At 40.5% G+C, this 13,276-nt stretch overlaps 1 protein-coding gene across 1 annotated transcript; it reads right to left on the reverse strand.

The window, feature by feature from the left end:
* Positions 1 to 2,838: 2,838 nt before the first annotated feature.
* LOC120989780 (cell wall protein IFF6-like) lies at positions 2,839 to 8,545 on the reverse strand. The gene is made up of 6 exons (XM_040418099.1): positions 8,426 to 8,545; positions 8,257 to 8,324; positions 6,753 to 6,932; positions 5,539 to 5,559; positions 4,418 to 4,552; positions 2,839 to 3,412 (listed from the first exon to the last, which is right to left on the reverse strand). Exons 2-6 carry the CDS (start codon positions 8,308 to 8,310, stop codon positions 3,194 to 3,196), a joined length of 609 nt encoding a protein of 202 aa, XP_040274033.1. The 5' UTR covers positions 8,311 to 8,324; positions 8,426 to 8,545; the 3' UTR covers positions 2,839 to 3,193.
* Between the last annotated feature and the right edge of the window lie 4,731 nt (positions 8,546 to 13,276).

The following is a 13,276-nucleotide window of genomic DNA, read 5'->3' on the forward strand; positions in this document are numbered from 1 at the left end:
GTAGTGGGTGCAAAACAGAGATAACATGTGATGGAAATATTTGCATGTCCTTTGTGTTTTGGACCAGCTCCTGCTTTTGGCTTCCAAATCATGATCAAATCCTGATCCAAAATACTGACCATGTGATAGAGGCCTTCTGGACACTCATACGACAGGATCCGTCTTCAAAATGCGTTCAGTGTTACTATGGCAGCCAGGACGCTATTAAAGTCCTGGCTGCCATAGTAGTAGTGGGGAGCGGGGGAGCAGTATACTTACAGTCCGTGCGGCTCCCGGGGCGCTCCAGAATGACGTCAGAGCGCTCCATGCGCGTGGGGCGCCCTGACGTCACTCTGGAGCGCCCGGGGAGCCGCACGGACGGTAAGTATACTGCTCCCCCGCTCCCTACTACACTTTACCATGGCTGCCAGGACTTTAGCGTCTTGGCAGCCATGGTAACCATTCAGAAAAAGCTAAACGTCGGATCCGTTGATGCGCCGAAACTACGTTTAGCTTAAGGCCGGATCCGGATTAATGCCTTTCAATGGGCATTAATTCCGGATCCGGCCTTGCGGCAAGTGTTCAGGATTTTTGGCCGGAGCAAAAAGCGCAGCATGCTGCGGTATTTTCTCCGGCCAAAAAACGTTCCGGTCCGGAACTGAAGACATCCTGATGCATCCTGAACGGATTTCTCTCCATTCAGAATGCATTAGGATAAAACTGATCAGGATTCTTCCGGCATAGAGCCCCGACGACGGAACTCTATGCCGGAAGAAAAGAACGCAAGTGTGAAAGAGCCCTTAGAACTGACGCTAATATTAACTTGTAAGTCGGAGTTCCACTTCTGTTATTTGGTCAGTTATTTCCATCAACTATTGTGAGACAAACTCAGGAGCCAAGCCTACTCTCTGATTAGATATGAAGAATAGATCTGCACCTGTTCTGTTGGTTTGACCCACACCTGCCTAATAGTAGTGATTCTACATCTAACAGAAGGGATTCAAGCGCATGTGTTTGCACTGCCATAGTGTCCAAATGTAATTTTTGAAAACTTCACTTATCTCTACTAATGAGTTTCCGTCCAAATTTATCAACTGAGACTTTTTAAATCGTTGCAAACTCACTCTAGTAGAAGGAGTGAGAGAGATGCCCTAGGAAGAAAGAGAGGAGCAGCGCTGCAGTGATCAATGCTGGCAGTAAGTGTACCATGTTTCTATGTGTAAGCGCTGATGGCTGCAGATAGAGGAGAATGGGCTGCCAGCGATCAGTGCCAGTGCCACGCCCACGTCCACTTGATTGACGTCATTCTTCTCTGCATCGTCCTCATAATCCCGCGCCTGCACTGTCCCGTTCAGTATTCAGCGCAGGCGCAGTGAGTGAAGGACGCTTGGCTGCTGACAGCTTCCTCACTGCGCCTGCGCCGATTACATCACAGGCCTCCCCGGCAGGCCTGCCTGGCAGCAGCCGGGCGTCCTTCACTCACTGCGCCTGCGCCGAATACTAAACGGGACAGTGCAGGCGCGGGATTATGAGGACAATGTGGAGAAGAATGATGTCAATCAAGTGGACGTGGGCGTGCCAAAAGGCGAGTAGACCGAGCCTCTAGGTGCTGCAGCAACGCCCTCATAGCACCTAGAGGCTTCATTAGCATATTATAAAAGTCTGTTTTTAAGAGAAAGGTGGCAGGCAGGGACTTAACAAACATACTGTTATGTACTGCTGACATTAGCACATCGCTAATATCAGTCAGCTACATAACGATTTTTCCCATGACAGAAACCCTTTAACAACACCCAGAGGGTTGCTAAGGGAACACTCTAGACAGGGGCGGATTGGCCGTAGACCTTACAGGGAAATTTCTCAGTAGGCCGATGCCCAGGGGTCCACTTGGGCCCTCCTCTCGGCCAGTGGAAGTTTTTGGGGATGTATTTTGTGATGCACTGTGGTATTTGGCTCTGTTGAGATGGTATAATGTGTCACAATATGGTATTGCTGGCCCTGCATTCCATCAATTTAGACCCAATTAACAAACAGGGCCACTTTTAGTATTTTTTCCAGGGCCACTTTAAGTTTGTTTTCTAATCAAATTTAACATAATTCTCTAATAAAGCATATAAAAGCACTTTTTTAATCACTGTCTCATTATAAAATAATTGACAATTGCATTTTAATAAATCAATGCTAAACACAATTTTGATTAAATGTTTATTATCCTTCAACTAAAATATACCAGAATGTGAATATTCACGTAAATGAGATATAGAGGGAGTGTTAGAAAAACACAAGTAAAACATACAGGCAGTTAATTCTATACAGATAATTACAAGTTACAATCAAGTATTAATACATGCAGTAGAAAGATCGGTATTTCTGCAATGCACAAGATACTGGAAATTGCATACATCCCTAGTGTTCTAGAAGTAGTCTCTAAGTGTTCATTCCACATCAGCAGCCAAACATTTATATGCCTAATTTAAATTAGCTCCCCTTAGAGCAAGCACAGCAGCAGCGCTTTATGGCAGGCCATCATTTGTATACATTAATGTGGTGCGCCTCTTCTGGTGGTGATATTAAACAATTTTGGAAGATTTTTTTAATAGTGTTGTATATTAAAATAATGGAAGTGTGACAAGTTTTCAGACTTTCACCTTATTCACCAATCTCAATATTGGTGAACCAAAGTTGATCTCAGTTTTTTTTTCTATAGCAGCTAGTCTTGTAGGCACTAGCATAAACTACTGTTAAAGAGGGAATAGAGGGTCCCTGCCCAAAGCTAAGACCTGCTTGGTGACTGTATATCTTGGGCTTCATTAACATCTGTGTTGGGCATTCCAATTTTCTGTTTCCTTTTTCTGACCAAAGATGGATCAGTCATGTGCCAGACAAACCCCATTAACTATAATAGAGTCCATTCGGTTTCCCTCATGGTGGCCATCATATTTTCAGGTAAAAGGTATGCCGTGTTGTGCCTGCCATTTTTTTGATGGATTCTGTAACAGAAGCCTCCAACACAGATAAAAACGAAGCCTTACTTTAAGATTTTTGTTTTCTGAATGGTAGGGAGAAGGCACCTCTGACATTGGTTCATATTTTTGTATGAACTAAATTCTGAGCAGACTCAATGAATAATTACATTGGCAGAACAGAACACAAATCATTCACACAAACAGAAAGGCAGTGGACAGCAAAAATAATATGAGGATAGGTCAAGTGCTTAGGGCTCGAATACGGGAGTTGTCTTTTCCTCTGAGCTCTCTTCAGATGTGTCTGGATCTGGTGTAGTTGTACCAAGGATTTCTTGTAGTAGATTCTTCTTGGTACTTTGCTCATGGCTGTCTTCTTCTGAACTCTCAGATGGTTGGGACTGGCGACTTGTGCTCTCAGTGGTTACACTCTCCTCAGAATGATGTGAGGAGGAACTTCCATGTGCAACCTGTGCCAAGAAAACATAATTTCATGGTTTTACATTGTTATAGTTACATATGTAAGGAAAACATGTTTTGAATTTTTTTTTTATAATCCCATTTTATTTATTGAGTTTTCTCAAAAATAAACGGGTAACCCCAATCACTTCTGGGACCACAGTGATCAGTTAAAATCTGCAGGGGAACTTGGCAGTAATTGAGGTGATGCATAAGTATTACACAGTAACTATGGAAATCATAGGATGTCTGTGTAACGTACTATCTAGGTCCTTCAAAAATGAAGAAGGTTTTTGTAGCTACCTTCAACTCCAGCTAAGTGATGGCATTCCCAAATGATAACTGCTCAGCTACGAACTTAGAGTGTCCTAGTAGGGTATTTTAAAATGGGGGTTCTAAAAAATACAGACAACCCATCTAACCCTTAAAGGGGTTGTCTAACTTTCAAACAGCACTCCAGTCCCCACTTGTCAACTTCCTCCATAGAAAAGCGTCACATGTGCCCCTGCAGTCAATGACTGGCCACAGTGGTGAAATGTCCACCAAAATGCAAAGGAACTCGATGATAAATGGAGTCAAAACTGAGTGGCTGGAAGAAGGTAAGCATGATCTCCTCCACAGGTCCTGTGGGAAGGGACCCAAAATTTGTTCTTTACCTTTCTTTTTACTGATTTTAATTTAGATATTTTAATTTTCATATGTATAGCCGAATTAAAAATCTGCTTGTTGCACTTGTAAAGTTTATGTCTACGGAGGATGATTAGCCCACCGATCCTTCTGGTAATGGGGGAGATTTTGTAAAACTGGTGTAAAGGAAAACTGGTTTAGTTGTCCATCAGATTCCACCTTTTATTTTTTAGAGCTCCTTTGAAAAATGAAAGGTGGACTGTGATTGGTTGCTACAGTATGGGCAACTAAGCCAGTTTTCCTTTACACCAGTTTTGATAAATCTCCCTTTATGTTTTGAAAGACAAAATACAGTCCTGGTGCCATATTTAAAGTCATTCATCTTTTACCTGATCAAGAGAACGTCTACGGCGAAGTGAGTTATCCCTTGTCTGTAGAGGTGTTGTTCCCCCAGGAGTTGGTGCAACGCTGACTTCTTCTGATGAAGAGGCTGAATCAGATATACTTTCAATGGAGTTTGTGTCCTATAAAAATATCCATAAAATAAACAGTGCATCAGATTCATTATCAACATTTTACATTGCATAGCGAACATCTGCCTACAGTTTGGATGTTCTCCCTCTATATATATGAATTTCCCTTGTATCGAAATCCAGTATGTACACTGTATACATGTTTTTGAGAATGTTGTTGCCATGTAATCAGCAGGAAATTTATATATTTGATGCAATAAAAGAATATGTATTTTGAAATCCATGTAAAATGTCCATTCCCATGGACCACATGAGATCCTCTAGTTTGTAAAGCACAGCTGATTAAGCAGATCTGTACACTTAAGGCCCCCACCATACAACTCAGATTATTTTCGCCGAAAGACACCCATTTCGAGGGGCCAGCTGGCTTATTAATGTGTAGGGAGGACTTCCAACTCATCCCTAACAGATGATTTTGGGGGAAAAAGTATTTGGCAAGCTGAATTTCAACCCCTGATCCTAATGTTCTGGTAGAAGATTAGAGGAGTCTGGCAGTGACCTTTCTCATCTCTTACCATTGAAAGCACATGTATGCTGGGCTAAACTGAGCATACATGTGTATGGAGGAGTCGGGAACAATAGCTGTCAGCTGAATCAGCTGCCTGTAAACTATTAGCTGCATGGAGGATCAACCCATCAGCACTTTCAGACTGAACTGGTTAATCCACGGCTATCTCTTTGGAGAGATGTTTCAGTTGCATGTTGCAGTTATCGTGAGGGGTCTGTACAAACGTGTGATTGCTCATTTTCCCCTCCTCTCATAGAGTTAACACTATTGTCTGAAGCACTCCCCGAGTTACGCGAGATGTCGGTCGATTCCTGTGAATGTTCGTACCCGTGAAAGGTCCTCTTTAACCTGCTGCAGTCAGCCATTATGGCTGATTTCTAGTCCATCTATATGAATGATTTGTATAATGCTATTGTATTTGTGCTTTGTATAATGGTAGGTGTAACCAATAAATAAATCTAGTACCAACCTGGTGTGAAGATTCTGAAGACTGGAAGAAACAAAGACAAAAAGAAAGTTACTTTATGCTTCAAAAATAGCAAATAAATAATGCATGTATGCTGAAAGGGGGTTTTCCGGGATTTAAATATTGATGAACTTAACCTCAGGACAGGTCATCAATATCAGATAGATGGGGGTCCAACCCTGCTGATCGGCTGGTTGAAGGGAAGACCGCGCTCTGTGCGATGAGCAGGTATAATTACAAGCCATCCCAACGACTTCTATAGGACATCTCGCTCCTATATACTTGAATGAGAATGAGCCTTTCCATTGAAATGAATGGGACGGCTTCTTGTAACTACAGCTGCTCACTGCTGCACTGTGGATGGCGAGCAGGTAAACAAAAAAGTGGTCTGCACTCTCATGGAAAGTTGGGTTCCCTTCGTCCAGCTGATTGGCAGGGGTGCCGGCTGTTGGACCCCCGTCAATCTGATATTGATGACCTATCCTGAAGAAAGGTCATCAATATCAAAATCCCAGAAAACCCCTTTGATAGATCAGTAAGAAACTGGACAGTGTTGCGTCTCCGTTTCTCCCAGACAGGCTCTGTTTAATCGGCTGCAGCTGTGACATCACGTTAACAACACATGACCATTGCAGCCAGTCTGTAGCCTCTTCAGTGCACCCCTGAGGCCAGTAGTTGGCTGCAGTGATCACATGTTCACAACATTATATACCCGGCTGGGAGAACTGAAGCAGCAGCCCTGGATCCGTAAGATAAGTACTGGTCCTAGACTTTCCTTTTGCACTGAATCTCATACATTTCTCTCTTTGGGATATTTGATGGACAGCAAACATTATTTTAGAATGAGATAGTTATAAAAATGTAGATTTAACATGTCCTGACTATATATATTACTATATAGATGACTATATAGCCAAGTTGGAGACAAATAAACGGTATAAGACAGTTTGTGTGCAGGGCTATAGACTTCAATATGCAACATTTTGCATTGCACTGAGTATAATACTTTTTGTTTGGTGGCTTTTTACTTATTTATATCGCTTATAAAACCGTATGTTTGGTATGATGTAAAAAACCGCATATGAGGTTCTGAGAGATAACTGTATACATTGGTCCAAAATGGACCATAATAGATAACATTTATCTCATAGTTTATGTGTAAAATGGACCATATTAGATAATATTTCTCTCATAGTTGATGTGTAGAAAAGCTTTACCGTTCTAACTGCACGTCTACGGCGCAGGCTATCTCCTCTTGCAAAATCTTCTGTAATGATAGACTGAACTGTTGCCACATTTACAGTTGGGGCAGTACTAAATCTTTCTTCTGATGATGATGATGAAGAGGAATCTGGAAGTGAATCTGATATAGACTTGCTGTGGCTCTCACTTGAGGACTGAAAATTCAAAAGCAATACAACATGTATAAACCATAACCAACACGAAACTATTTATAATTCAGTTCTATCTGTTTGCACTGTTACTGTTGTCTGCTAAAATTCATAGACGGCAGCGTTCCAGTATTCGTCCCCTAGGTAATAAATGTTTGCCAAGATCTATACTATTGCTACTGTCTATTATCACATCTGTTAGAATATATACATTCTGTAAGTCTGCAGAATATGTATAACAATATAAGCCTGGAATACACAATGGTCAGAATCGACCAGATAAATCCCACTAGGTATCCTCACATAACCAAAATTAAAACTTAACTTATAATAATAATAATAAGAAGAAGAATCAAAATGTATGCAGCAAAATAACCAGTGGAATTAAGTACAATTTGCTGGGGAGCGTGTAACTGTGTTGGTTTGTACTCAACCTTGAAAATAGTGGGCTACTAACTGTGCTTCAGCTATTTCTTAAACAAACTCCTGAAGTGGCAGGCGCTGTTTAGTGCTAAATAAATTATTTTAATTGTTGCTGTAAGTTTGTAACACTGTATCTATCTGCAGTCACGCTTTGCCACCATTAATATCACACACACACACACTCTCCCTGCCTAGGCAATCTCTCCCTCTATACAACATCTACACATCAGCTGGTATATTTTAGCTCTTGATCAATCTGCCTAACTTATTGTCAGCACGCTGGCAGCTGGTCTAAAAGATAAGATCACGCACCCCTCCCGACAAGTTTGCAGCTTCGTCAGGGGATAAGGAGGTAAATATACCCCTTATCCCCTGACGAACCCGCAACTGCGGCGAAGCATATCAGGAGGGGTGCGTGATCTTATCTTTTAGACCAGCTGCCAGCATGCTGACAATAAGTTAGGCAGATTTATCTAGAGCTAAAATATACCAACTATATCAACCATGTGTGGATGGTATAAAGAAAAGACTTGAGTCTTCACTTCACATCTTCTACTCCTGCCTTTGGCTTCAAAAACAGCATCGGGAAACTTGAACATGGAAACCCACCCTTGTAGCATATGATATAAATAAGCAATTATCAGCCATTTTCTTTTTAATATCTTTGATCTTTTTTCTATATAGTTTATAGCCTAATCTAAGATTATATGTGTGCTTATAGACTCCAGTCATTATAGCTTCACAACCTGAGAGCAGATGATAAAGAAATCAGTTTCACAATCTCTGATCATAGAATTTACAATACTGATCAGCATACTGAAGCTTTTACTTTAATATCTATGCATTCAATCTATTACTGTAGTGTATAAGATGAGGGGAACATATAAGGATAGATAGAGTTACTCACAGGTCTTGTGTAGGCCATGCCTATAAGGCAGAAGATGAACACAGCAGTTTTCATTTTCAGCTCAATTCCTATAAAATAATAAAAGGTATTTGTATAATAAAATATCATAGATTCCCCTTCTTAGATTAGCCTATTACTATGCAGCAGAAAAGCTTTTGCTAGGTATTACCTTGGCTGCAGTACAGATGACGCTGCAAATCTCTAGGAGCTCTTCTCCAATATTCAGCAGTGGATTGTGTGACGAGCAGGAGCAATGTTGTTCTGTGGAATGGGCCAGCTCTCGCAGAATTTAAACCGTATCCACAGGCACCAGCAGCCAATCCGTATGAGGCAAGGGTTGTGACACCATGAGGTTTCTGACCACCTGATCTGCCCCCACTCACCCACACTTCCTCTTGGTTTTGTGGTTTTCTGTCAACAGTACGTGAAGGTTTCAGCACTAACATTACTGTTTTTTCTGTAGTATAATTAGTTGCTTTCATTCAGATTCATACTATTTAGCAATATGTAGGAAGTTTAAGCCGTGATTTGATCCTGTTTTCTGAAGAGCCTACATTGTGGTTGAAATAATGTAGCTATGTAGCTATGAGTAATGTAAGCTAATGTAGGTATTCAGGTTAGGTCTACTGGACTGAAACCAGTGATGATGTTAATAAAAATGGACAATAAGTGACATTCCTACGGTATGTCTTGTCCGCAATCGCAGATAAGAATAGGCATATCTATCATAGGGCCGTCAATGTGCTGTCCGCAAAATGCGGAACACACACGGCCCGTATACATGTTTAGCAGATGCGCAATTTGCGGACCGTAAAAACACTTACGGACGTCTGAATAGACCCTTAGCCTCAGTCATGATCACTGCTGTTATTTTTGCTAAAATGACATCTTTAATCCAATACCATACAGCAGCTAAGGCAGCGATGGCTAACCTCCGGCACTCCAGCTGTGTTGAAACTACGACTCCCAGCATGCTCCATTCATTTCTCTGGAGTTCTAAGAACAGACGAGCAAGTGTACATCTTGGGAGTCGTACTTTTACCACAGCTGGAGTGCCGGAGGTTAGCCATCACAGGCCTAGGGTAATAAGAAGAACTAAGAGGTAGGAATCCTACCTCTTAGTTCTTCTTATTACCCTAGGCCTGTGATGGCTAACCTCCGGCACTCCAGCTGTGGTAAAAGTACGACTCCCAAGATGTACACTTGCTCGTCTGTTCTTAGAACTCCAGAGAAATGAATGGAGCATGCTGGGAGTCGTAGTTTCAACACAGCTGGAGTGCCGGAGGTTAGCCATCGCTGCCTTAGCTGCTGTATGGTATTGGATTAAAGATGTCATTTTAGCGAAAATAACAGCAGTGATCATGACTGAGGCTAAGGGTCTATTCAGACGTCCGTAAGTGTTTTTACGGTCCGCAAATTGCGCATCTGCTAAACATGTATACGGGCCGTGTGTGTTCCGCATTTTGCGGACAGCACATTGACGGCCCTATGATAGATATGCCTATTCTTATCTGCGATTGCGGACAAGAATAGGATATGCTCTATCTTTTTTGCAGGGCCACGGAATAGAACTACCGATGTGGACAGCACACGGTGTGCTTTCTGCATTTTTTGCAGCCCCATTGAATTGAATAGGTCTGCATCCGTTCTGCAAAATTGCGATACGGATGCGTAGCCAGAATTACGGACGTGTTAATGGACCTTTACCACAGTAGACAGATCTAATTGATGTGGCATGGCACAAGGAAATCCGTATGTGCAGATTTTACAAAGTTGTGGATTATGCTGTGAATTTTTCCATAACAGAACAGAATGGGTATTTTCTTTATGAATTATGTTGCAGATTTCTATGTGGATTACATCTCCATTGAAATGAATATAAACATTCAGCCACAGAAAATCCCCAACAAAACATTATTTGCGTTCTTAATTCTATGGAACAGAACACATGTATTGCACTTTTCACCCTCATAGGAGGTACAGTATGTCTTTATGTTATGGATTTTGTTGCAGAAAATTGTGCCACGTGTGAGGGCACCCTAATGGGGGTTGTCGGGTTTCTGTTAGGGAGTCCAGGATTTTTCAGGACAAAATAATCCCTCAAATAGATTTTTTTTTCTCTGATATTTTTGACAGACTCTGCAGTGGAAGCAAGGAACAGGCCTTAGCCTTCCATGAAAAAGAGTACAGAAACAGATTTTCTGAAACTGGCAATGGCCATTATGTGCATTTTGTGTATATGGAACAGAATGGATTAAAAAAAAGAGCATTACACACCTCACAGATTTCCGCTGCCACCATTCTGACATTTACCTGGTCCTTTTTGGTCTCAACCGCCTGGTCCCAGTGCATTAAATGCCTCAAGATGTCTGCCATTTTTGGCAGGGTGTAACAGGAGAAATCTAAAATTTAAATTCACTGCAATACAGAAGTGTTTCAGTGTAGTGAACAAACGATCAAGTGATTACCTGTTCAAGTCTCCTAATTGAATGAAAAAACACAGGAAGAAAATGTAATAGAACTTAAAAAAATATATAAAAATATAAAAAACAAATAAATTGCCTTTTGCCCTCTCCTACTTAACCTGTTGCCGACCACCAGAGACTATAAACATCTTGTGAGTCTGTATTTATCTCTGAATGGATGTTTTAGAACATCCATTCAGAGATCACAGCTGCATGCTTATTGGGCAGCTGCTGAGCTGGAGTGGGTCCATTACATGGTGTCCCTGTGCTGCGTTGAAGGAGCACTGTATATACAGCTCTGGACGTCATATGCCGCCTCCTCTTCCTGCCCGGCGGACTGCCCCTTTCCCATATTAAGATAAAAATAGTTAAAAATAGAAAAAATAAAGAAAGAAAATAGACCTATTTAGTATCGCCGCGTCCGTAACAACCAGCTCTATAAAAATTTCCTTTGATCTACCCCATCAGGTTAACGCTGTAAGAAAAATTATGCCAAAACAGCTATTTTTTGGTCAACTTACGTACAAAAACATAATATCAATCGTTCAAAAAGCCCTCACACAAGACCATCGTCAAAAAAATAAAAAAATAAATATGGCTCTGAGAACACAAAAACATGATTTTCAAAAATGCTCTTATGGTGTAAAACTTAAAAAAAAAATAGACATATTCAGTATCGCCTCCTCTGTAATGACCGGCTCTATAAAAATATCACATGATCTACCCCATCTGGTAAACATCGTAAAAATAATACAACTTTTTTTGTCTCTTCCCCTCCCAAAAAACATAATATGAAGTCAAAAAGTCTTATGTACCACAAAATGGTAGGGATAAAAAGTAAAGTCTGTCCTACAAAAGACAAGCCCTCAAACATCTACGCAGAAAAATTAAAATGTTATGGGTGTTAGTATATGGCGATGCAAAAAATAAGAGTTTTAATTAAAATTGATTTCATTATGCAAATATTAAAACATGAAAAAAACTATATAGACTTGGTATCAGCATAATCATACTAACCTGCAGAATAGTTATCATATCATATATACCACATGGTGAACTGCATAAAAAATAAAAATAAACATTACTGACAGAATTTCAATTTTTTCCTACCTAACCTCCCCCAAAATTTTATAAAAAGCGATAAGATAGCCAAATATACCCCCAAATAGTGCCAATAAAAACTACAGCTTGTCCTGCAAAAAATAAGCCCTCACACAGCAAAGTAAAATAAAAATTAAAAAGTTATGGGTCCTAAAAACCATTTCAGCAAATTCCATATTAGAAAAGACAGATGCCGCTCCTTCCATTCAGAGCCCTAACATATCCCCAAACAGCAGTTTACGATCACAAATGGGGTGTTACAATATTCAGGAGAATACAACATAAATCCAACATAAAGTAGACATATGGTGAATGTTAATAATAGAGATGTGAGAATTTCATTTTTTGAAATTCGTTCATGCTTCGTTTGGTGGTAAAAGTAGAATTGCGTTTTGGATTCCGTTACCACGGACCATAACGCAATTCTATGACGAAATGCATTCTGTCATAATAGAAGTCTATGGGCTGCAAAACGGATCCATTATGCAGGCCATAGACTTTTATTATGACGGAATGAATAACTGAATGCTGCTAAAGGCATTCCGTTATCTCCGTCATAGAATTACATTATGGTCCGTGGTAACGGAATCCATAACGCAATTCTGCTTTTACCACCAAGCGAAGCATGAACGAATTTGATAACATGAAATTTGCTCATCTCTAGTTAACTATTTTATGAGGTACCATTATCTGTCTTAAAAGCAGGGAGATTCAAATTTAGAAAACAGTAAATCTTTCCAAATTTTAGGTACATTTTTTATTTTTGCTTTATAAATATTGGTAAAATATAGTTACTCAAATTTACCTTTAACACGATGTACAGTACATTGTGTCACAAAAAACTGTCTCTGAATGACTTGGATAAGTAAAAGTATTCCAAAGTTATTACCACATAAAGTGACACATTCACAAAGTTAGGCTTGGTCAGGAAGGGGGTAAATGGCCTGGTCTGGAAGTGGTTAAAATAAAATCTAAGCATGTCGATCCAAAGGTATTATAATGGTGTATCATTTGTTACATAGGTCTGCAACGTGCTGGTTGTCATGCTAGGATTTGCCATCAGTGTCAGATAAATGAGGGTCCTACATCTGGGACCTGCTTCTATATCCAGAATGGGATCCCTGAAGTGAATGCTGTGCATGTGCGTCCACCCTCCGTTCAGCCACTCACTTGGCTATATTCGGAACTCCCATAGCGATGAATGGAGAACACTCCGTGCATGCCCTCCTTCACTTTAAGGTCTATATTCTCTAGATAGGAGTGGGTCCCAGAGGTGGGACTCCCATCTATCTGACATTGATGGCATCTATTAGCAATATTGCAGATGGGCCAAAACCTTTAACCCCTTATTAGGTCATCCACTATGATCAGGTTAAAAGCTTTTTTTATGGCAAATTTGATTGATGTTTAGAAGAACCAATTTAATAAGTTGCTGATTGTGTGTGTGTGTTATC

The sequence above is a fragment of the Bufo bufo genome, chromosome 2 (genome assembly GCF_905171765.1).
Source record: "Bufo bufo chromosome 2, aBufBuf1.1, whole genome shotgun sequence".
Lineage (NCBI taxonomy): Eukaryota > Metazoa > Chordata > Amphibia > Anura > Bufonidae > Bufo > Bufo bufo.

Coding starts and splice junctions, on each gene's coding strand:
- LOC120989780 (XM_040418099.1), bottom strand. CDS start 8,310: ATGAAAACTGCTGTGTTCATCTTCTGCCTTATAGGCATGGCCTACACA. Junction 6,933..8,256: donor GCATGGCCTACACAAGACCT/GTGAGTAACTCT, acceptor TTGAATTTTCAG/TCCTCAAGTGAGAGCCACAG. Junction 4,553..5,538: donor CTTCAGAATCTTCACACCAG/GTTGGTACTAGA, acceptor ATATTTTTATAG/GACACAAACTCCATTGAAAG.